The sequence below is a fragment of the Culex quinquefasciatus genome, chromosome 3, assembly GCF_015732765.1.
Source record: "Culex quinquefasciatus strain JHB chromosome 3, VPISU_Cqui_1.0_pri_paternal, whole genome shotgun sequence".
Taxonomy (NCBI): domain Eukaryota; kingdom Metazoa; phylum Arthropoda; class Insecta; order Diptera; family Culicidae; genus Culex; species Culex quinquefasciatus.
This window is the reverse complement of record NC_051863.1, coordinates 200,617,789-200,638,177: the sequence shown is the minus strand read 5'-3', so window position 1 is coordinate 200,638,177 and position 20,389 is coordinate 200,617,789. Positions and strand designations below refer to the sequence as shown.

The following is a 20,389-nucleotide window of genomic DNA, read 5'->3' as shown; positions in this document are numbered from 1 at the left end:
TTGGCAACTGTCCATACAAAAATGGCACGTTAATATATAAACAGCTGTTACATTTGAGTGAATTTTCTGATCAATTTTTGGCAAAGTTGTAGGTATTGGTAAGGACTATTAAGAAAAAAATATGTACACGAAAAAAAAGTTGTCGATTTTATTATTCACTTTTTAAAAAAAAAACTCAAATTCCCAAAATATGTATTTTTTGATTTTCGAGATTTTTTGATATGTTTTAGGGGACAAAAACCCGCAATTTTTCAATTATAGAGAACTACGTTTAAAAAATCTGCCGCCAAGTTTTGAATTTTTGAAAAAAATGTGTTTTTGGAAAAAAACGAAATTTTATGCAAAAAAAAATTACCTCAACTTTTTACGTAAAATTAAATTTGCAATCGAAAAGTACTTAACAGATTTTTTGATAAAGGGTACCGTTTTCAAGATATTGCCACCGAAAGTTTGATTTTAACTAAATATTTGCAGTTTTTCGAAAATTTTCTATTGTCTATTGTCGGCTTAAAGAAAAAGAAGGCGGCAGATTTTTTGAACATACTGCTCTATAGCTTAAAATTTGCGTGTTTTTGTCCCCTAAAACACATAAAAAAATCTCGAAAATAAATTTGTATTTTGGGAAACTGAGTTTTTATGAAAAAAATGTTAACAAAAAAAACGGCATTTTTTCCGTGAACCTATTGTTTTCTTAATATTCCTCAACAATACCTACAACCTTGCCGAAGAAACCAAATTGATCAGAAAATTCACTCAAAAGTAATAGCTGTTTACCTCGCATAAAGCGCAGCCGTCACGCTTTGTATTTCGTCCATTTCTCAAACAAGCCATAAAATTTTTGCAATCTTTTTGAAGCAATTTGTTCGTCTTGTTCCAATCTACAATTAGCTTCTAAAAGATAGCAAGAATATTGTGTCATTTTAGAGTTATCGAAGAAATAAAAAACGTAACGCCTGTGCACTATGCGAGGTTTAACTGTATATATTTACGTACCATTTTTGTATGGACAGTTGCCAAAATAGTATGGAGACTTGTATGGGTGAACCAATGACACAAAATAGCTTCTTTGGTCATAGGGAAGGCCCCACAAAGTTTGAGCCAAATAAAAAAATACAAATAAAATCCATTTTCGGTTTTGGTAGAGAGTTGCTCAGGTTGATTAATTTTATTTCTCTACAAACATTTAAGAGAGCAAAAATAATAATGCAACCGTATCCACAAGATGTGTGTGCTGTTTCGATTTTTTACATTGTATTTAAAGTGTCAGCTGTTTTGTTATGCATTTGGGGAGGGTCATTTTTTAAAAATATTTTTCTTTGCATGTTTTAGCTCTCAAATGCCTACGACAAATAATTTTCAGAGCCATTCATTTCGGGTAATTGTGTTGATTGTAACACTTTTACAGGATTAACTAGCTTATTGATCTGATCACGTTGATTTGGTAATACACATATCTGTTCAGCCAAGTTGATTTGAGAGCAATATTGATTGGAGACAAAATGAAACAAAATGTTTTCACGCATCTGCAAAGCAGACATCTGTGTTTGTTCTAATGCAAGTGTTTGACTTAGTTTAAATTTAGTTAGTTGTTTTTATGTGCAATATTTTAAATTTATATTTAATAGTTTCTTACTTCTTTTGTACATTTTTGATTAAAATTTAATATCAGCAAGTTTAACATTTCACTTAAACAATTCTCTTATTTTTGCATTTTAGTTAAATAATGTATGTAAGATCATTTTCATCTCTATAAAACAGAGTCGATCCGTAATCCCCCAGAAACTAAGGACAAATTATACACTTAACATTTTCCATCTTGTTTTGTACAAAATAAATAATTTTCTTTTTACAAATGTCTAAACCTATTTTGTGGAAAATAAATATTTAATTAAAACTTACGCGTTACGTGTTTCTTCTCTTGTGGCGAAACAGGGGATACAAAAACCTTTTTTGGCTATCACTTGCTAGGTCCACTTTTTGAATTGGTTTTGTATAAATTTGTAACCGTTCTCTTTATATTGTTTTTTTAAATTAGATTAGCGCCACATTCGAAATCACATTTCATACATTTTGCTTAAAATGTTCGTTTTTTCTTCCCAAATCGAACCAATCCGTTCTTTACATAAATAGAAAAACAATGCCTATACAAACAATTTTGACAATTTTCGGTGTATGTATATCTGAAAATGACAAACGAAAACAAAAACCCATCACATTTTAGCTTGCATAACTTCTGTAGTAGATTGAACCCTTCTAGTCAAACAGTGCGGCCAGTATGTCGTCACTGTTGGCATTGTTGCTAGATCCACTGGAAGGAGGTGTGTTCAAGTCGGGTGGTGGGTCTAGGTAAGACAGAAGCTCCATCGGATCGACCACGTTGTCAGGAAGGAGCTGTCGGAGGGAAAGATATCATTAGAACCTTTGAGGATAGATTTGATAGTTGGGTTACTTACATTTAAATCGTTACCGCCTTCACCCTCAATGACCGCAGCAGGATCAAAGTTAAGATCGGCGGGCAGATCTACGTCCGTCAATCCAACGAGACCATTTTGCTGTTGATTTTGCATCATCGAGTTCATCGTGTTCATCAGGTTTTGTTGGAGATTGTTGGTTGAGTTGATCATACTCTGAGGAGAGTTCATCATGTTTTGTGGTGAATTCATCAAACTCTGGGGTGAGTTCATGATGTTCGCCGCTGGGTTGTTACCCATGCCCATGGCTTGCTGATGTTGGGGGGAATGCATCAGACTGTTTGCTCCCGGATTACTATGGCTGTTTTGATTGTTGTTGTTGCCGACAGAGTCGATTTTCGATGGAGAACATGCACTACTGCTACTGTTGTTGATGCTGTTTCCATTTCCAGATTGACTTGAGTTGCTATCGTTGGCTGGTGGTACGCTTGGCGGTCCACCAGGGGTCATTGGATGACCGGAAGAGTTTCCTCCACCGGGCGTATGTGGAGTGTGAGGTGTGTGGGGCATCTGAAGATAAGTAAGCATTAGTTTACAGTACGGTGATCGTGAGGTTTATCTAATTTACCTGGTCATTTAGGGATTTCTCCATCGCGTTCAATGGATCCAGCGAATTGACAGAGTCACTGAGGTGTGCTAGAGGATTGTTTCCAAAGTCACCTGGAGTTCCAGGCCCATTCGTACTACCTCCGCCAGGTGCAGTAGATCCTGGCTCTTGTTTGATAGGATTTCCGAACGAATCAAACTGCGTTCGTTGGTTATAGCTATGAAAGAAATAATACATCGTATTTTTTTTTCTTTGATTGGGCCTTCAAAAGTGAACTTACTTTGATCCCATCATGCTTCCACTGGCAATTGAGCTCATATCTGGGCTCATGTAAGGACTCATGGCGTTCATGTTGTCCCACGTAGGTAACGAAGTCGACCCCGGAGACATGACTTTGCTGAACTGCTTGCTGTCTCCATCGGGGTCGGGTTTGATGTTTGGCAGTCCCGGGGTTGAACTTGCTCGGCCACTGCCATCGTTGCCCGGAGTGTTTCTACCGGGAGCAGTCGTGCTGCCGCTAGGTATGCTGCTATTGCCACTTCCCCCAGCCGGTTTTATTGCTCGCCAGTTGGCCTGTGAATCAATCACAACCTCTTCCGTGTCCATGCCGTTGGGGGTGTTGGAAGAGTTTAGCGTGTTTAGGATCGCCCACATGTACTGATCGATTTCAAGACCTTCAGTGAGGGCGGGTTTACTGGAAAAGAAAATGTTGTGTGTTAGGGGGGTAAAGACCGATATCCGCAATGGAAAGCTTACTTGCACACAGGGCATCGCCAGTTGCCACGTTCACAGTTGAGTGCCAGGTACGCCTCGAGGTCGAAGCATTGGATGTGCTTGCAGTCGTGACCTCGCGCTGGAAGTGCTATTCGCTTGGAGGTGATGGTACACTTGAGAGAGACCTGCAAGAATTTTTTAGGAGTTCAAGCGTTACAAAGGGAAGTTGAATTTTACAAATTCAAAACATACTTTGGTAGAGGTAGCCGTTTCGAGCGAATCCTTGTCGACTCCAGGTCCATTTCCCCCCAGTGGCTGGTTGGGACTCGTTGTGTGCCCGACTGCAAAGTTTCGTTTGATTTTGGCTACTGCTTGTTCGGCCGACAGAAGGTTTCGCTTCAGAAGCGTATGAAGTACGTGGTTTACCGACGGCCGATGCACCAGTTGAAGTACGAAGAGGTGTGACTGAAGAAGAGCAAGGATTAGAACCTTTGGGGAATGCAATGAGCTGGGTGTTACTTACACAACAACATGTGCTAACGGTGATTTGAATCGTATTCCGTCCTGGCTGACAAACTTGCTTCAGGTAGAGTGGCCGGTGAGTGTTCTTGTTGTCACCCCGGTCAATCTCGAGTGGCGTAGAGTTGGCCGAGACTTGCACGCTGGCTGGCCAGTTAGTGTTCATCTGTCGGTCCTCGTGATGGAAACATTTAAGTTGTAGTTCCAGATCGGGTCGACACATTAGAGTATTGTACACGGTAGACTTGAGCTGGAACACGTGATTGCTGACGGCGAGGTTATGTTCTAGTCGAAACGGTGGCAACAGGATGCCGTCCCTCACGGGGAAGGTCAGTCGCAGTTCTTCGTCTTCTGTGAAAGTTGAGGGTTGTAATTATAGGAAATGACTTGAGGTAAATTGCGTTTCTACTTACTGTGTGGTAGGTTTGGCTTCAGATCCGGATTTGGACTGATGTAAGGTGTCATGGAAGAGGCGGGTGTGAGTGGAGGTGTGGGATTTCCTGGCACAGGACTATGCTGGTAGTTCATCCGGATGTCCGGCTGGTAGCCTTGCATATTTTGGTAGCCCGTGTTGTAATACTGTTGACTGTGGCCACCAGCTGCTGCGTAGGGGGGCGTCTGTTGCCGCTGGATCATTGGAGGTCCACCCCTGTAGTTCATAGGCATTGGTCCATGCCTGCCGTAGCCTGTGTTGGCTTGCATGGGTAGCGGAACTCCCGAAGCTTGGTGAGGTGGGAATTGCGAACCAGCTCCGGGCATTCCTTGCTGCCCCATTCCATACATCGACCGCTTTTGAGCCATCTGCATTTGTGGGTTTGGATATGGCGCCATCCGCCGTGGATGCGGAGGGTATCCGTTGGCCATTCCTTGCATTTTAGACATCGGCGACATTTGATTCATTTGATTAAGCGGGTTCATACCGGCGTTCATCTGGTTCATTCCATTCATGCCACCACCCGGTACCATTTGACCTCCCATACCCATGCCCATGTTCATCATTTGGGCCATTGGATTCATCTGTTGGTGATGCCTTCCGTAGCTGCCCATTCCGTTCATCGAACCCATCTGATTCATCTGCATGCCGGTCATGGACCCCATGTTACCAGGCGCACCGGTTGTCGTTCCAACGCCGACTCCTCCATTTCCTGCACCGCCGTTTCCTGCTCCCATTTGGCTCATATGGCTCATCCCGGAACCCATCTGGTTCATTCCTCCTGCTACTCCTCCTCCTCCTCCTCCTCCACCACCACCACCGCCACTCATTTGATTCATTCCACCACCCATTTGGTTCATGCCGTTCATTTGGTTCCATGATGACTGCGAGTGCATCGCCATGTTGTTCATCTGCAACGAAAAAAATGATTGCGATGATTATTTTTATTCACGATTGTTCTAACCCGCGCAAAAAATACTCACCTGAGGGTTATATCCGACATCCATTCCGCCTTGTTGACCTCCGGCTGCTGCAACCATAGCTTTTCAAAAGAACCCGTTGTGATGTTTCGTTTTACGAGAGAGAGAAGCACTAATATTCACTTCCTAGGCCGCGCACTAGTTCGTCGCATTTATTGCTTCGATGTTCCGGATGCGATGCACCTTAAAGATGGGAAAGGGATTGATCAGTGTTTTTTAAAGAGATTTTTTGTTTTGTGGCAAACCTTACCTTGAATTACTCGTTGTGATTTTGTTGAATTCTCCGCGTGGTGGAGATTCTACAACACCCAATGACGGAGCCCCTAGGGAGCCCCCCTGGGCACTCATAGCCTGGTCATATCTGCAAAACAGGAAAAGAAAGAAGGCCTTTTATTAGATTGGGTCTTGCTCGAAGAGGAGTTGGGGGGTTATTTCTATTGACTAGATGACAAACTTTGCATGGGTGTGAATGAGTTGGTAACAAGCATCACCAGATAATCCGAGCCATGTGCTCTATTCCTGGAAATGATTGCAAAACCGTTGGCGGAATAATCGTCATCGTTTCTCGTTAACTCACAGTTACGTCACACAAACTCATCATCATCATCATCGTTTGGAGAAAGATGAAATGCGTGGGAATGGAATGGATTTTTCCTTGTTTCTCGGCGAAATGTTTGACGTCACTGATAAGTGTCGAATCGCAGTATTTGGTACAATGTCCACAAAAAGGAGGTCGCAGCTTTTACATTATTCAAGGTTAAAGTTCTTCCTGACTATTCTGCTACCAAATCTTTACCACCACGAGAATTTTCTCCATGCTCTAATTCCCGGGACATCACTTTGATGGCGAGGGACAGTCTGTGCTGCGTTTTGGCTTAACCTTGCCCAAAAGTTATTCGACCGCCTGGTGTAAGTATTTCGGGGCGAATTAAACATTCATAAACTCCCGTTTATCTTCGTTTTGCTCGAGGCTTCGCTCTGCCAAGGACCTTTTTTTCGCTCCCTCGGCAGAGCATCTTCTACGTAGCGTAGGTGGACACACCGATTTGGATGTTCGTATTTTGATGTGATTACAAGGGTCTCGGGTTGGAAAAGAAATCTCGTTTTTAACGGCTCCTAGGAAATCGAAAAAAATCATGTAGAAATGTAGATTTTGTTTAATCAGTTTAATAGAAATGCATTAAACTCACTTGCAATACCATTCTCACCGTTGCATCGCTACAAAGTGGTTATTGATATAAATAATTAAATCAGCTCCGGCCACCGGTCTTGTGAAATGCTGGCAAAAGTGAACAAGCAAAAAAAATGTTGGTCTGTTCATGAAATTAATTCAGATTAAAAGTGGCCTGCATTTCTGTGTTTTCACATACACTGGCACACACATTTCATGGTGGTGGGGTGTTGGGCAGTGACTTAATAATTATTATCGAATTTGATTATTTTTTTTTTCGCTGCCCGGATACCATCACAACGGCGACGACGACGACGACGGTCGGTTGGTAGCCACTGTCGGTTGACTGCAGTGGCCAGGGGTTCAGGCTGTTCTGAGTGGTAATCATTTCGTTCAATTTCACTTTGTTATTATTATTATCGTATTATAATACGACCCATGCCAGGTTTGAGTTTGTGCATGTGCACAGTGTCGGTCACCGAGGATTTATTTTTTTCTTTCGGTATTTTTTGTTAAGGGGTGAAGAACAGATTTGGCAGCATTCAACATTTTAATAAATGTCTCATATGAATTTTTAGTATCAGAAATAATCAACGGGATATTCAAAAACCTCAAATTTGTAGTCAGACACAAAATTATAGATTTCAAGCGTTTGGCTTGTAGTTGCGCTTGCAATTAATGTTCAAAATGGTTAATTATGCAACAATGTTTTGCACTTTGCTGCTCCTCCTGCACCACAACCAGCAGCTCCTATTTAGTGTGTATCAATCTCTCCAGATTGACACGCAGCTCAAAAGCTGTGTTTGTGGTAAAACATAAAATTTATCTGAAACATGCGGCTCCCCTATGCGTACTGGTCGGTGGTGTCATGTATCGATAATTTCATTGTACAAAAGTTGGTACATGATTTCGACCCACGACCAGGCCAGGTGGAGAAGGTTGGGATCCCATAAAAATAATTTAACTCATATTCAGCACCAAGTGTCAAGTGGTTTATTCAGTTCACCTCGTGACTTTCACCTAGGAACTATGCCACGGGGAAGGACGAAATGGACGGTGGGAAATTTGTATTTTGATTAATTTGAAAATTTATTTATTTTAAATCTGTTTCGGTGGCACTCGAGTTTTTCCGGGCAATGTGAGCGGAAGGGTTGTGGTGGTAGAAATGAAATTATTTTTCACTTTGTACTTTTTGTTGTGACCGCACTCGGTGGCGGGATTTTCAGTGGGGGGCAACAGTGGTCCCGAATCCGCGTCCCAGTTACCTTCCATCCCTGATGATCCGATGTGTGTGTGTGTTTGCTGTAATGTAATGTTATTGATGACGGGTGGTTCAATTAAATTGTTTATTAATCTGAATTCGCTCCGACACTGAAACCCAGCTATGTCGTCGTCGACGTCGTTGTTCGCCTTTTGCGCGAATGAATAAATTATGGTGAAAAAACCTGACTCGGGCTGATTAAATTTTTACTTTGCCAATTTTTGTCAACGCGTCACTTGGTACACGCACACGCGTGTACGTTATTCAATCACATAAATGATGAAAATTGAACAGACGCTGGAATTAAAATTAACACAGTCCCGAAAAACGGGATCAGTCAATGTTGTTGATGATGATGATGTGGGGTGGACGATGAGCAACAAGTCCTGGTCGGTGGTTGGAGGGTGATTTTATGCTGGCGCCACGGGTAGGAATGGTAATTGACAAACACGGAGCCGACGCTGCGTTGATGTGTCCTTGTTGCTTGCTCTGTACGACTATAGACATGTTTGTATTTGTAGAAATTATTTGTGACTGATTAGTATTTAAAATTGACAAATCACTTAATTAAAGATATTAAAAATCGTCGAGGTTTTCATTTTTATTTCAAATCGTTTCAATTTCACAACACAATCCTTTTTTCATGCTCTCACCCTACTGTCAAACCAAAAAGCGACAAGTCACCGATCAAACCCGACGTGGAAGGAAAAGTTGTCGTTTTTATTATTTCAATTTCATTCGCCACCCCCCTAACTCGCAACCCACTTGGCATCGCCCACCCAGCAAAAGGACATTCTGTTTGTCGTTCGCATTTCATCATCTCGTTTGCCAACCTCCCACACCCACCCTAGGACCAACGGGCGACGACGATGCTGCAGGGCCCGGCTCGCTGACTCCTATTGTCATTTTCCTATTATCCAGGGTATGATTTCATATTATCTTTGATTATATCCTTTTTCGTCCCACCACCGCCACCGCCACTGGTGTTGGTGCCTTTAGAGCGTGCGACAGATAGAGAGGGGGAGAGTCAACAGTTGAGCCAGTCTTTGTGGGGTGTTGATCTAGTGCGTGTTGTTGCAGTTTCATTTCCACCCAATCACCCACGGGAGAACAAAACCCTATTAAATGTGTGTTGAGGCGACCCAACACGCACCAACACACGGACGTACAAATAGATATCCTTGAACTGGAGGATGCTCGTTGACGGTGGTGAAGATGATGACGGCTTACGCTTAATTTAGGAGGAAGTCAAGTTGAGTTTTGTAATAACAGTTTGTCATAGGAAAATCAGTGACAATATGCATGATAAACGATGAAAATAAGTTTTTTTAGAAAACATAACATTTTAATGAATTAGTTACTATTTATGAAGTTGAATTGAAAATTTCCGCTGATTTAATTAATTTTTTTGTTTAATTAAGATGATAAAAAATATGAAAACGTCAAAATTCTGACCTTTTATAATCTGATGATTATAATTATCCGAAGGTTATGTGACTGCAAATAATCAAAACATGAAAAAAAAAAAATATTTTTATCTGTTATACTTTTCCATCAATTTTAAATTCTGCTATATTTTTTGTACTTTTTTTCAAATTTGAACAGTTAATTGTACCAAAAATTACCAAATGCATTTTCTCAATACTTTATTACCGCCATATTAGCCACCACATTCGATTTAACAATTATATACTGCTTTATAGTAATTTAGGACATGCTTATGATTGACAATCAAAAATAAGCCACAGTTTTTATCGAGGTCTGAACTGTAGTAAATGATGGTAATTGAGGTTATTTGAAATTTTTCGTCGCTTTCAATATTTTGACAAAAATCCTTCAACAAGTTGTTTAGAATAGTGCCCTACATATGCTGATTCCTTTTGGTAACGATTATCCCATTCCTTGTAAAGTTAAGGAAATCGTCATTAATCAATGATTGCCAACTAGGACGTCAATTACTGTGCCACAAAATTATATAAATTTTGAAGCACATTTGATTTAGATCAAAAATTCTTTCATTGACTTCAAGAAGACAAAAACCGGCACATGCTGATTCCTTTTGGTGCTGAAATTCGTTAAATTGAATTTAATTTAATACAGAATATTATTTCCTTCGAAAATGATCAACGGCTTACCCTGTATGTAAAATTTAATTAGAATTTTATTTAGAAAAATGAGTTTGAATCGGACAATTTATCGCTTTCTTTCGTTTTTGGACAATTTGTTAAGAGCATATAGGGCCATGCGGCTCCAGCAAATTGTACGAACTCGTATCGATGGAGAAGCCGGGTACTTTTAGTTTTTTTTTTTATCGAAATCCGACTATGCTATTTTCGAAAAATCATATCTCAGAACTCTGTTCGTCGATGTTTACCATTTTTGGATATGTTATTTAAAACATCTTGAAAAATCATAGATATATTTTCAGTTCCGAGACAAAATTTACATATGACCTGCAAGTGTATGCAGCTGTGTTTTGTAACGTCTTAGTATTTTTTGTGTGTAAAAACCCAACTAATCAGCTTTCTCTTGTAAACTGGTAACCTTGAAAAAAAGAAAAGAATATTGGAAAAATTTCATGTACATTTTGAAACCTTTAAGTTAAGGTTTAAAATATTTCTTAATTAAAGGTCAATGATTTAAAAGTGAATTAGGAGTAACATATCGTAAATTTACAAATGTTTGAGGGAAGATTAAAAAAAAATCAACATAACATATGCTCACAGTCAGCGATGTTAAATTATTATGATTATTATACTGTGTTCTCGTGGCGCAGGGGTAGCGGCTTCGGCTGCCGATCCCGATGATGCTATGAGACGCGGGTTCGATTCCCGCCTTATCCACTGAGCTTCTATCGGATGGTGAAGTAAAACGTCGGTCCCGGTTTCTCCTGTCTCGTCAGAGGCGCTGGAGCAGAAATCCCACGTTAGAGGAAGGCCATGCCCCGGGGGGCGTAGTGCCAATAGTTTCGTTTTTTTTTTTTTTTTTTTACTGTGTTCTCCAGTACAAGTTTAAAAAATTTAAATGTTGTAAAAAATATGCTCTTAACAAATTGGAATCCTTTGAATCCCACAAACACTCAAACACTTTAATAATTAAAAGGAACCTGTTTTGCCGTTTTAGGACGATCTGAAGTACACACCAGTGTCGTTATTTTATGAGCAACTATTTAAAAAAAAACTCGTTATGAGCTAGTATACGGTGTCTTTTTAAAAACAAAACATTTTATATAAAAATTGCGACATTTTCACCCCCGTGTTAATTGATCGATAATCACTCCATTTCATCGTAAACAAACACACAAACGTACTGCTCGTCACTTAACCACGCTTTTACGTTTCTATTTTCCCTTTTGTATTTCTTTATGCAGTTTGCACTTCCCACCACCCACTGCGCCTATTGATGACGCATCACGATTCAATCGTTCGTGCACGCGCTATCGCAGTCCCCCTTCCATTACCATTCAATCTGACCCCTTTCCCCTTTTCCGAGTGAGCGTCAAATTTTTCCAAGTTTTTTTTCGCTTTCCTCTGCCGTGCTGTATGAGTTTTTAGTCGTACGTAAAATAGCACACGCCACACCGAAAAATATGAATTCTGATTCGAGTAAAGTGCGAGAAAGAGAGCAAAAACACACACATACACAGCGGAGCAAGAAGACACCCGAGCCGGGAAGTAAAGGCCCAAAGAAATCCGCCGGAAATCGGGGAGTGAAACGCAAACAAACATATTCTCGGTGTCTCCGGAGGGGCACTCACCAACAAAACCAACAGAGGCCACATAATAAAGTGAGCACACAAACACACACACAGCCGTACAATATGTACAACATCAGTCGGGTTCAACGGAAGGGAGGAATAAGAAGAAGCAACAACAACAACAACAAAAAACCTCCCCTGCTCAAGAGTCCTTGTTTGCGCCGAGGCGGAAAAGCTAAAAACCGTTTAAACACTAATGCACTTTGGCTGGCACCACCGTCGGAGAGGGGAAAACTGTGCGAGTGACGAGAGAAAGAGAGCACGCGCGCGAGAGAGAATTTTCCCCTGCAGTCGCAAACAGCTGAGTGTGTCGGTGAGTGACTCGAACGGCACGAGGATGTCGGAAAAATCGTTTTCCGTCATTCACAGAAAAAGAGAGTGTGTTTGATTTCTCTCTCCAGCTCTCTCCCTCTCTCTCTTGTGCGTTGTACATGCAATAATGTGGCCGTGTGATGTTGATGGTGGTTGAAAGGAGGAAAAGGCTCGCACATAAACCATTCACCACCCTCTTTCGCCCACTGTTCTCACACAGATTCTCTCCCGCTCTCCTCTGGTGTGGTGTTACTGTTGCTTTTGATTACACAGCCGCCAACCTCCTGCCTCCTCGTCCTTATCGTCGGCGTCGTTTCAGGAAGCTCTCACGCTTGTTTTCCGGCTACTAGAACTAGAGCTTCATCCTCTTCCTTGGGCAGGGGTGCCAGATTAAATGCAGGGGTGCGATCATGATGGGTTTTAATTGTGATTGGTTTAGTTCAATCCATTTGCAAACCATTAATGAAAACAAAGATTTCACTAAAAAATATGTTTAACTGTATACTTTTTAAACAACTTCTACTTCTATTCTACAAAAATATTTAGTTTTCTTGTTTGAGTTTTTGTTGTTCAACAATTTTGGTATTTGTATGTATATTTATTTATTTTGTTTGCTCATTTCTAATAAAATAAAGCGTACTTTACCACCTTACATCATGATATTTAATTTGTTTGTTATTTGTTGACTGATACTTTTACCTTACTGTTTACATATAAAACACAAAAATTATTTACCATGATAATCGAATTTGCACCGTTTATTTTTATATGTTAAGTTAAGGGGTTGAACTCTCTTTAAAAAAAAATACCAAAATATTTGATTATTGAAATTAAAAAACATAATTTTGACTTTAAACTCAAAATTTGTAAAATCAGTTTTTCTAATGCTTCCAAAAATCAAAAAGATATTTATTGATACATTAATTTTGTGTGGCTGTAAATAGGTCCTCCAGAGGTGGGTTCGAGATATTTTTTTTTCATCCAAAATATATTTTATAGTACTTTTTACACGTAACTTAAGTACAATATTTGAACTAATTTTTATGATTAATACTTATTATAAAACAGAAGTTTTTTTTCTTACTTAAATCATTCAAGCTAATAAGGTTTTTTGTGTTTTTTTCAGTATCGTCGTCGTCCTACCCGTTGTCATTCTCGTGCCACCTGTCAGTTTACTCTTTGCTGAGCGGTAAGTACAATTTTTAAAAAGGCAAATCAGTGCAGATTCAATTAACAAGTAGGCTTGACCTCCAAGCCGTTCAGCATGTGGGAAATATTTTCCACATTTCAATGCATAAATTTGGTTAAACGTTAGAAATTAAAAAATATTTATTTGTGTGTTAATTTAAAAGAATATTGTGTATCATTTTTGTTTCATTTAAAAAGTTAAAAAAAATCTGGTGTACAATTCGTCAAAATGGTGTTTTTTTATACCATGTACATATTAACATCTCAGAGTAACTTTCTAACTGATTATTTGATTGCCATAGTCTTTCATGATTATTGTAACACCAGTTCTGCTGCATTTTCGAAAATTTGGCTAAGAATACTGTTTATTATTCTGTTTGAATTCAAAGAAATTTTCTTTCTATAATGGTTCCTAGAGGTAACAATTGATTGAAAACTTATTTTTGTGAGTTCCTTTGGAGTTGTTTTTTTTCTCGATATTCTTTTTTTATCAAGAAACACAATTCATGGTAATTTTTACATTGTGATTGAAATAAAATATTCTATTTTTTAAATGAAACATTTTATGAAAAAAAATCCTTTCTTGAATCATTCAAGCTTATATGCTTTTTTGTGTTTTGTTTTTTTTTTCAGTGCCATCGTCGTTCTACCTGTCGGCTCACCCGTTCTATTCTTCGTTCCACCTGCTGGTCTTTGCTGAGCGGTAAGTACAATTATTAAAAACGCAAATCAGTGCAGATTCGATCATCAGTAGTCTCGACTTCCAGGCCGTTTAGCTCGTTGAATTATTTTTTAAAGTTTACGTTGCCATTGAAAAATGCACTAAAAAGTTATTGGATAAAAACTTGATTATTTTAAGTGAAATAAATTGAGTCCACCATAAGCATGTGGAAAATACTTGTTTCTGCTTTGATGTTGGTTTTAAAGCATATTTTGTGTCATTTTTAAATATTGGCAAGTAAAAAAATAATAAAATTGAAAGTTATGATTTAATCATTTAAATGAAAAAAAAAATACTTAAAATGCATTTTACTCTAATTTAGATGTTTTGCTATTATTAGTTTTTAAAATATCGCAGCATAAACGCAATTTTTGCGCAAAAAATCTTTTTGTGCTGCTGTGCATGTATGTATGTATGTATGATCCCCATACCCGCAGGCAACTTGGTCCTGAAACACATGTGAGCGCTAGGTGAACAATTCGATCATCTTTTACTCCGTAATCTGTACGCCCACGTGCATAAGTTTTTTTGCACGAATTTTAATGCTACAAATACCGGCGCATAAAATAAAATGGTTTCCCTCTTCCCTCCCCAAGCGCCGGAAATTTGTAGCGGGTGTAGGGACACTTTGCATAGACGCCCTTGCTCCCATCACGTCACTGAGGGTATGGAGCGACGAGAAATTAATAAGCATGCCCCCCCAGTCGAACCTTCATTAGAGAAGCAGGCAATCCACAACTCACAGCGAACGACCAAGGGAACACCCTACCGCGTATATAATATGGTTGGCGTAGTTGTCTTCAGTGAAATGTATGAATGTTAGAGTGGATGTAAGAGTTTTTTTGAAAATAATAATGGAAAGCTCTCACCAAATAAATAATCCAAGGCTTAGGACATTTTGAGACATTCTCAAACTTGATGAAACTTGCGATCAGGTTGCCGAATTCTTGCACCACACGAACGACAGCAAGCGGCTTGACCTTAGAAGTTTCCGGGCGATGGCCATCACTCAGCACAGTCAATCAGTAAACAATTGTTTGAACCCGTTGCAAATGTTGAAGCAAATTCTCGTCCACATCCAGCAGTACTTGAATGGCGTTGGTTCAGTAAGGACATTTCTGGTACACGGGGCTGGAACAACAGGAACGTTTCATCGATGGCCACTTCGTAATTGCCGAAAAGGACACCTAAGTCTCCAAGTGATACAAATTTTACTCTTTTTAAGCGAAATTTAGGGACCAAAAAATGACAGAGGAAAAAAAACGCGTCCGGTTGCGCGCACAGTTTACTTCGATCCCATCTTTTTGTGCTGCTGTGCATGTACAAAAAATCTAAATATTTTGGAATATGTAAGTCCAAAAATGTTTGATTTGATTATCAACGCAGGAAAATACCTTACAAACTGTTTGCAGTCAATTAGACTTGTATTTCCATTACAATTGTGAAGTATAAAATAAAAAAAAATTTTTTTTTGTCCTTTGATTTGTTGGCTCAATTTTACGGGGGAGGCCGACATAAACCTTGAAAAATATTTGCAATGGCCTAAGTTGTCCTACAAATGGCAGATAAAAATATTGTTTTATTGTTTTTTAAACAAATAAAAAAATATTGAAAATTAAACAATCTTTGTTAGCCAATTTTACCATGATAATCGAATTTGCTCCGTCTATTTTTATATATTTTCATATGCTAAGTTATGAGTGGTTTGATTCCGTTTGAAATAAAAATTGACCAAAGTATTTGAATATTGTAGTTTAAAGAAAGTATTTTGGTTAGTAGTTTTAAAATACATAATTCTACAAATATTTTTTTTTGTCCTCGTGGGTTTAATCAGAATTTAAATGAGACAAAACTATTAAAATGATGAATGATTTTTTTTTTATATATTTTTAAAGTAATTTTATAAAAAGTTGATAAGTTGATGAGTGAGCATTAACACCAACATTATCTTATTTTGATTTTTTTATAACTAACGTTTTACTTGGACTGACAGGATTTCCTACAGTTGTGGCAATTTAAGTTTGCAAGCAATCGCTTAATGGTTCATTGTGTTTTTTGTACTGTGGGATGTGAATCCGCTTAAATTTTCGGATATCATTATTTTGTCAAAAAATGTACCGGTTGATTTGAAAATGTTTTGTTTGTGAAAATGTTTGTGTGTTTGAAAATGTTTTGTTGTGATACTACAGTGCAGCTCACAGTTTGTTTGGGATCAAAAAGTGATTTCAGTGAAAATAAGAAGAAACTATTGTGTTTTGTTGTGGCTAACTACCGGACCAGAAGGAACTGTCGCATTTTGGATAGTGTCAAGTAAGTCCCCGGAAATGTTTTTGTGGAATGTTCTGAATGTCGATGGTTTCGGTTTTAAAAATAATAGTCCTTTTTAGTTCCCAGTAAATGAAACCGCTGGTTGGCATCCCTTCCAGATATTGTTCCTAATGCCCGAGTCACTCCAAAAACAGTTTAGCTTCATCACTTCCAGCGCCATAGGAGAGCGCACCCAGCAAGCAACACCCCCCTAAACGGGAGGATCAGCCAGTCCGCAGTTGCTGAGGTTGTTGGTTTATGAATAAATTTGATTTATTTAGGGGTAATGCGCTCTACATGCTACATACTACCACCAACACTCACCGCAGAGTACACTGACTGCTTTCGCTGGTTCGAGCTGGTAAGTTAGCACGAGTAGAGTCACCCCCGCGGGGGAATTTTAGAAGAGGGAAAGTTTTTTTCTGCTCCCGGCCAAACGTTCTTTTGAGTGGTGTTTTGGGGAGAACGATGGGAAGGAAAAGGGGTTGGGGGTTCCAAATCCGAGTTTTCAGCACTGCTTTGTTACACACATTGCATGGTGCTGAAAAACGACGACTTGTATGTGTGTGCCCTTGGTGAATTGGTGAGTTGAGAGCGTGTTTAGTTACATATGCTGATTCACCCCTGCCCCACCCATTCAAATATGCCACCCTCTGCCCGAAGAATTCTCGACGCCGATTTGTGTCGAACATGTGTGTATATTGATTTGCTTGTTTTCAACTTAATTTAGCGCTTTTCCACCATTTTCCTCCACCCCCAGCCCATCGGTACAGGGCGAGTTGTTCTCGTTTCTCGCTTTTTGGCACCGCAGATTGGGTTCGCTAATTTTTGCACTCGCCACCGTTGGTGTACGGTGTGACCCTCGAGGGGGGAGTTTTTGTTGGCGTGATTGATGCTGCCGCCGCCGCCGCCGCACCCTTTTTGCCGCGTGCTTGATATTCTAATTTGGGGGAGGGAAAATTGGAGCAGCCCGGTGCTGTTATTAGGAAGCGATTAATTAGTTTGCTGAAAATAACATTGCCATAGGATGGGCGCTGCTTGCTCCTCGTCACATTGCTTTTTTGAATGTGCCAATTCAAGTTAAAGTGATATTTATTGATTTGTTATTTGGATAATTTTCGGAATAAATTACAAATGGGAAAGTTTCACAGTGAGCGAATCTGGGTGCACAACGTTTAGATCCCTCGAGGGCAAGTCAAGTGATTATATCTCATCTATATAAGGGTCATTCTTCGCCAACTCACACAGCAGTTGCACCGACCCCTCTTCCATTTTAGTGAATCCGAGGTCCGTTTTTTGATATCTCGTGACGGAGGGGCGGTACGACCCCTTTAATTTTTGAACATACGAAAAAAGACATGTTATTCAATAATTTGCAGTCCGAAAAGATGATGAGATGGAAATTTGGTGTCAAAGGGACTTTTATGTAAAATTGGACGCCCGATTTTATGGCGTGCTCTAAATTTAAAATTAAATCTTATTTTTCACTCAAAAAAAAAATATAGTTTTTAAAACTCTGCAATTTTCCGTTACCTACCTGTAGAAATTTTTTGAACATGTTATTTAATGGGAAATTTAATGTACTTTTACTTTTCAATCTACATTAACCCAGAAGGGATTTTTTCCATTTAAAACACAATTTTACCCTTGAAAATTGCATGTTTTTTTTTAAAGTGTAACAATGTTCAACAAAATTGTAGAGCAGGCAATAAAAAAATACATTTGGGGTTTGATTGTAATCATCACGAGTTATCGCGATTTTTTCCAAAAAAAAATCGTTACATTTTCAAAACATTTTTTTCGTAAAATCGCGATAACTCGTGATGGTTACAAACAAACCCCTTATGTATGTAAATCAATTTTTTGGAATTGTCTGCATTACAACTTTGTAGAACGATGTTTACTCTAAAAAATAATCGTGCAAAGTAAGAAAAAACACGAAATTTACAAATTTTACATTTAATGAAAAATTTAGTTCTAAATGAAAAATTACCCTTCTGGGTTGTTGCAGATTCGAAAAGTACATTAAATTTCCCTTAAAATAAAATGTTCCAATTTTTTTTTAAATCCTAATCAATTCATTTTATTTACCGAAATAACAATTTTACAACTTGTGTGAATGACTGGTTCATAGAGATTTGGTGTTCCTTGCAACTATTTCCTTTTCAATAACCGCTTGGTAACAGAAGGTTCTTCGAATGCAATTAAACAAAAACTAGGGAAAATTTGGCCAAAAAACCTAGTGAGATCGAAATTTTTTTTAAATTGATTAACGGAAAACGGTACAGTTTCTGCAACTTTTTTTAGTGTTTTTTCGATGAAGAATAAGTTTTTTCGGAATTTTGAGTACGCCATCAAATCGGGTGTCAAATTTTATTACATTCTTATTGACTCCAAATTTCTATCTCATCAAATTTTCAGGCTGCAAATTACAGAAAAAACATTTTACACATCGAAGAAGTGTCGGTGCAACTGCTGTGTGAGTTGGCGGAGAATGACACATCTGTATAAAGGATTTCCTCACTCTGTTGATTCATTCAAACTCGAGCGGATTCACTCGCACTTTGTTTCCCTTTTGCACCGTGGTGTTATTGGAAGCAGTTAGATTTTCAGCTTTTCCCCTTGCTCTTTGTCGATTGACTCAAGGTGAATGAAAACGTTGCAATACATTTATGTATCGCTTCTTATTTGTATTATTTTTTGCGATTAAAAGATGGAAAGTTTTGGTCAGTTACTGCCAAATTCTTTGGATATTCGGTATTACATTTTGCTCAATTCATTAGAAATCCGTCAGTTGTAATATCCACTTCCTCAGTATACATACATCACCCCAGGATAATCTCTAACACCAGGTTTTCCTGCCAAACAGCTTGAGCAATCGAGGCAGACAAGCTTCAACGTTGAGTGATTTGTAGCCACTCAAGTTTTCCTCCTGGCTCCGGTGTGTGCGCTCCTTACGAGCGATCCCGAAGCAGTCCGTGTGACGCAGGCCAGAGAGAACAAAAAAAGGTGGCTTCTATTTTTAAGGACGCCGGTGCCAATTTATGTAATTTCTCCCGGTGTGCGAGTGTGTGTGTTGCAAAAGTTGACTTCGGCTTTGTGGTGTGGCGGTTGTTGTTTTTCCCTGCTTCTCGTCCAGGCTTGGCCCTCCCCAGGGTGATTGGAGGCAATTTGCGTGGTCGCATAAATGTCAAATATTTTTAGAACACTGTCGGAAATTTTTCTCCCTCGTATCTGGGAAGTGCCGGGGTTTCTTGGCCCGATATTTGTGTTGTTTTCCCTTGATGGTGATGGCGGTGAAATGTAAGCTTTCAGCACGCACAGGATTATGATTGCTGCCTTGCTACTGTACAGCAAAACAGAAGGACACCCAGGGCAGAATGACGAGAAGTGAATTGAGGGAAAAATCCTGAGAAGCGTTGATAAATTGATGCTGTCGTCTCCCGGCGGAAAAGCTCGTCTCACAGTCGTCCCCTTGTTTGGCGAGTGTGATTGATTACATCACTAGAGGTTTCCCTCTGATTTTCTGGTCAAAAGGCAGGGCATCTTTTATGCGACGTAGATTTTTATTCCTTTGCAATTTGATTGTTCAGTTTGGTTTTGCGTGCGGTATGCGGTAATAGACTGGGTTCACCCTCTTTTGATGTCGCCAAGACGCCAATCTCACCGCACAGAATGGAACGGCGAACAGCTCGTCTCAATTCCAGCAGAGAAGAACCCAATCTGTCAAATAATCATATATCTTCTCTTGTTGTCCTTTGTGCCACTACAATACAAATTCCACTCACACGAGAGTGAAATCCCGAAGCAAACGAAGTACCGTTTACTGTCGTCGCCCCTTTTTTTGCGCCTTCTTCGTCGAGCAACTGTAAATTCTCGCCCATAAAACCTCAAATTTACTTAATCGAAACCCCTAAACATATATAAACCTCGTCGCGCCACATCCCTGCTGGAAAATGGGACTCAATCATGTTAGACAGTCGGTGCCACCACACACAGCTTCAGTCT

General features: G+C 39.3%; 2 protein-coding genes across 2 annotated transcripts in view; one reads left to right on the top strand and one right to left on the bottom strand.

Moving 5' to 3' along the window:
- Positions 1-2,253: 2,253 nt before the first annotated feature.
- LOC6032846 (zinc finger MIZ domain-containing protein 2) overlaps positions 2,254-20,389 on the bottom strand; it is a 73,947-nt gene continuing 55,811 nt past the window's right edge. The window contains exons 2-11 of the mRNA XM_038264282.1: positions 5,915-6,025; positions 5,668-5,847; positions 4,665-5,595; positions 4,256-4,602; positions 3,985-4,197; positions 3,775-3,917; positions 3,299-3,712; positions 3,040-3,235; positions 2,454-2,981; positions 2,254-2,391 (exon numbers count right to left, since the gene is read on the bottom strand). Coding sequence (XP_038120210.1) covers positions 2,254-2,391; positions 2,454-2,981; positions 3,040-3,235; positions 3,299-3,712; positions 3,775-3,917; positions 3,985-4,197; positions 4,256-4,602; positions 4,665-5,595; positions 5,668-5,724 — 2,967 coding nt within the window. The 5' untranslated portion in view covers positions 5,725-5,847; positions 5,915-6,025. The remainder of the gene's footprint in view (positions 2,392-2,453; positions 2,982-3,039; positions 3,236-3,298; positions 3,713-3,774; positions 3,918-3,984; positions 4,198-4,255; positions 4,603-4,664; positions 5,596-5,667; positions 5,848-5,914; positions 6,026-20,389) is intronic.
- LOC119770079 overlaps positions 13,297-20,389 on the top strand; it is a 78,884-nt gene continuing 71,791 nt past the window's right edge. The window contains exons 1-2 of the mRNA XM_038264283.1: positions 13,297-13,354; positions 13,987-14,056. The gene's annotated coding sequence lies outside the window, so the exon portion shown is untranslated. The remainder of the gene's footprint in view (positions 13,355-13,986; positions 14,057-20,389) is intronic.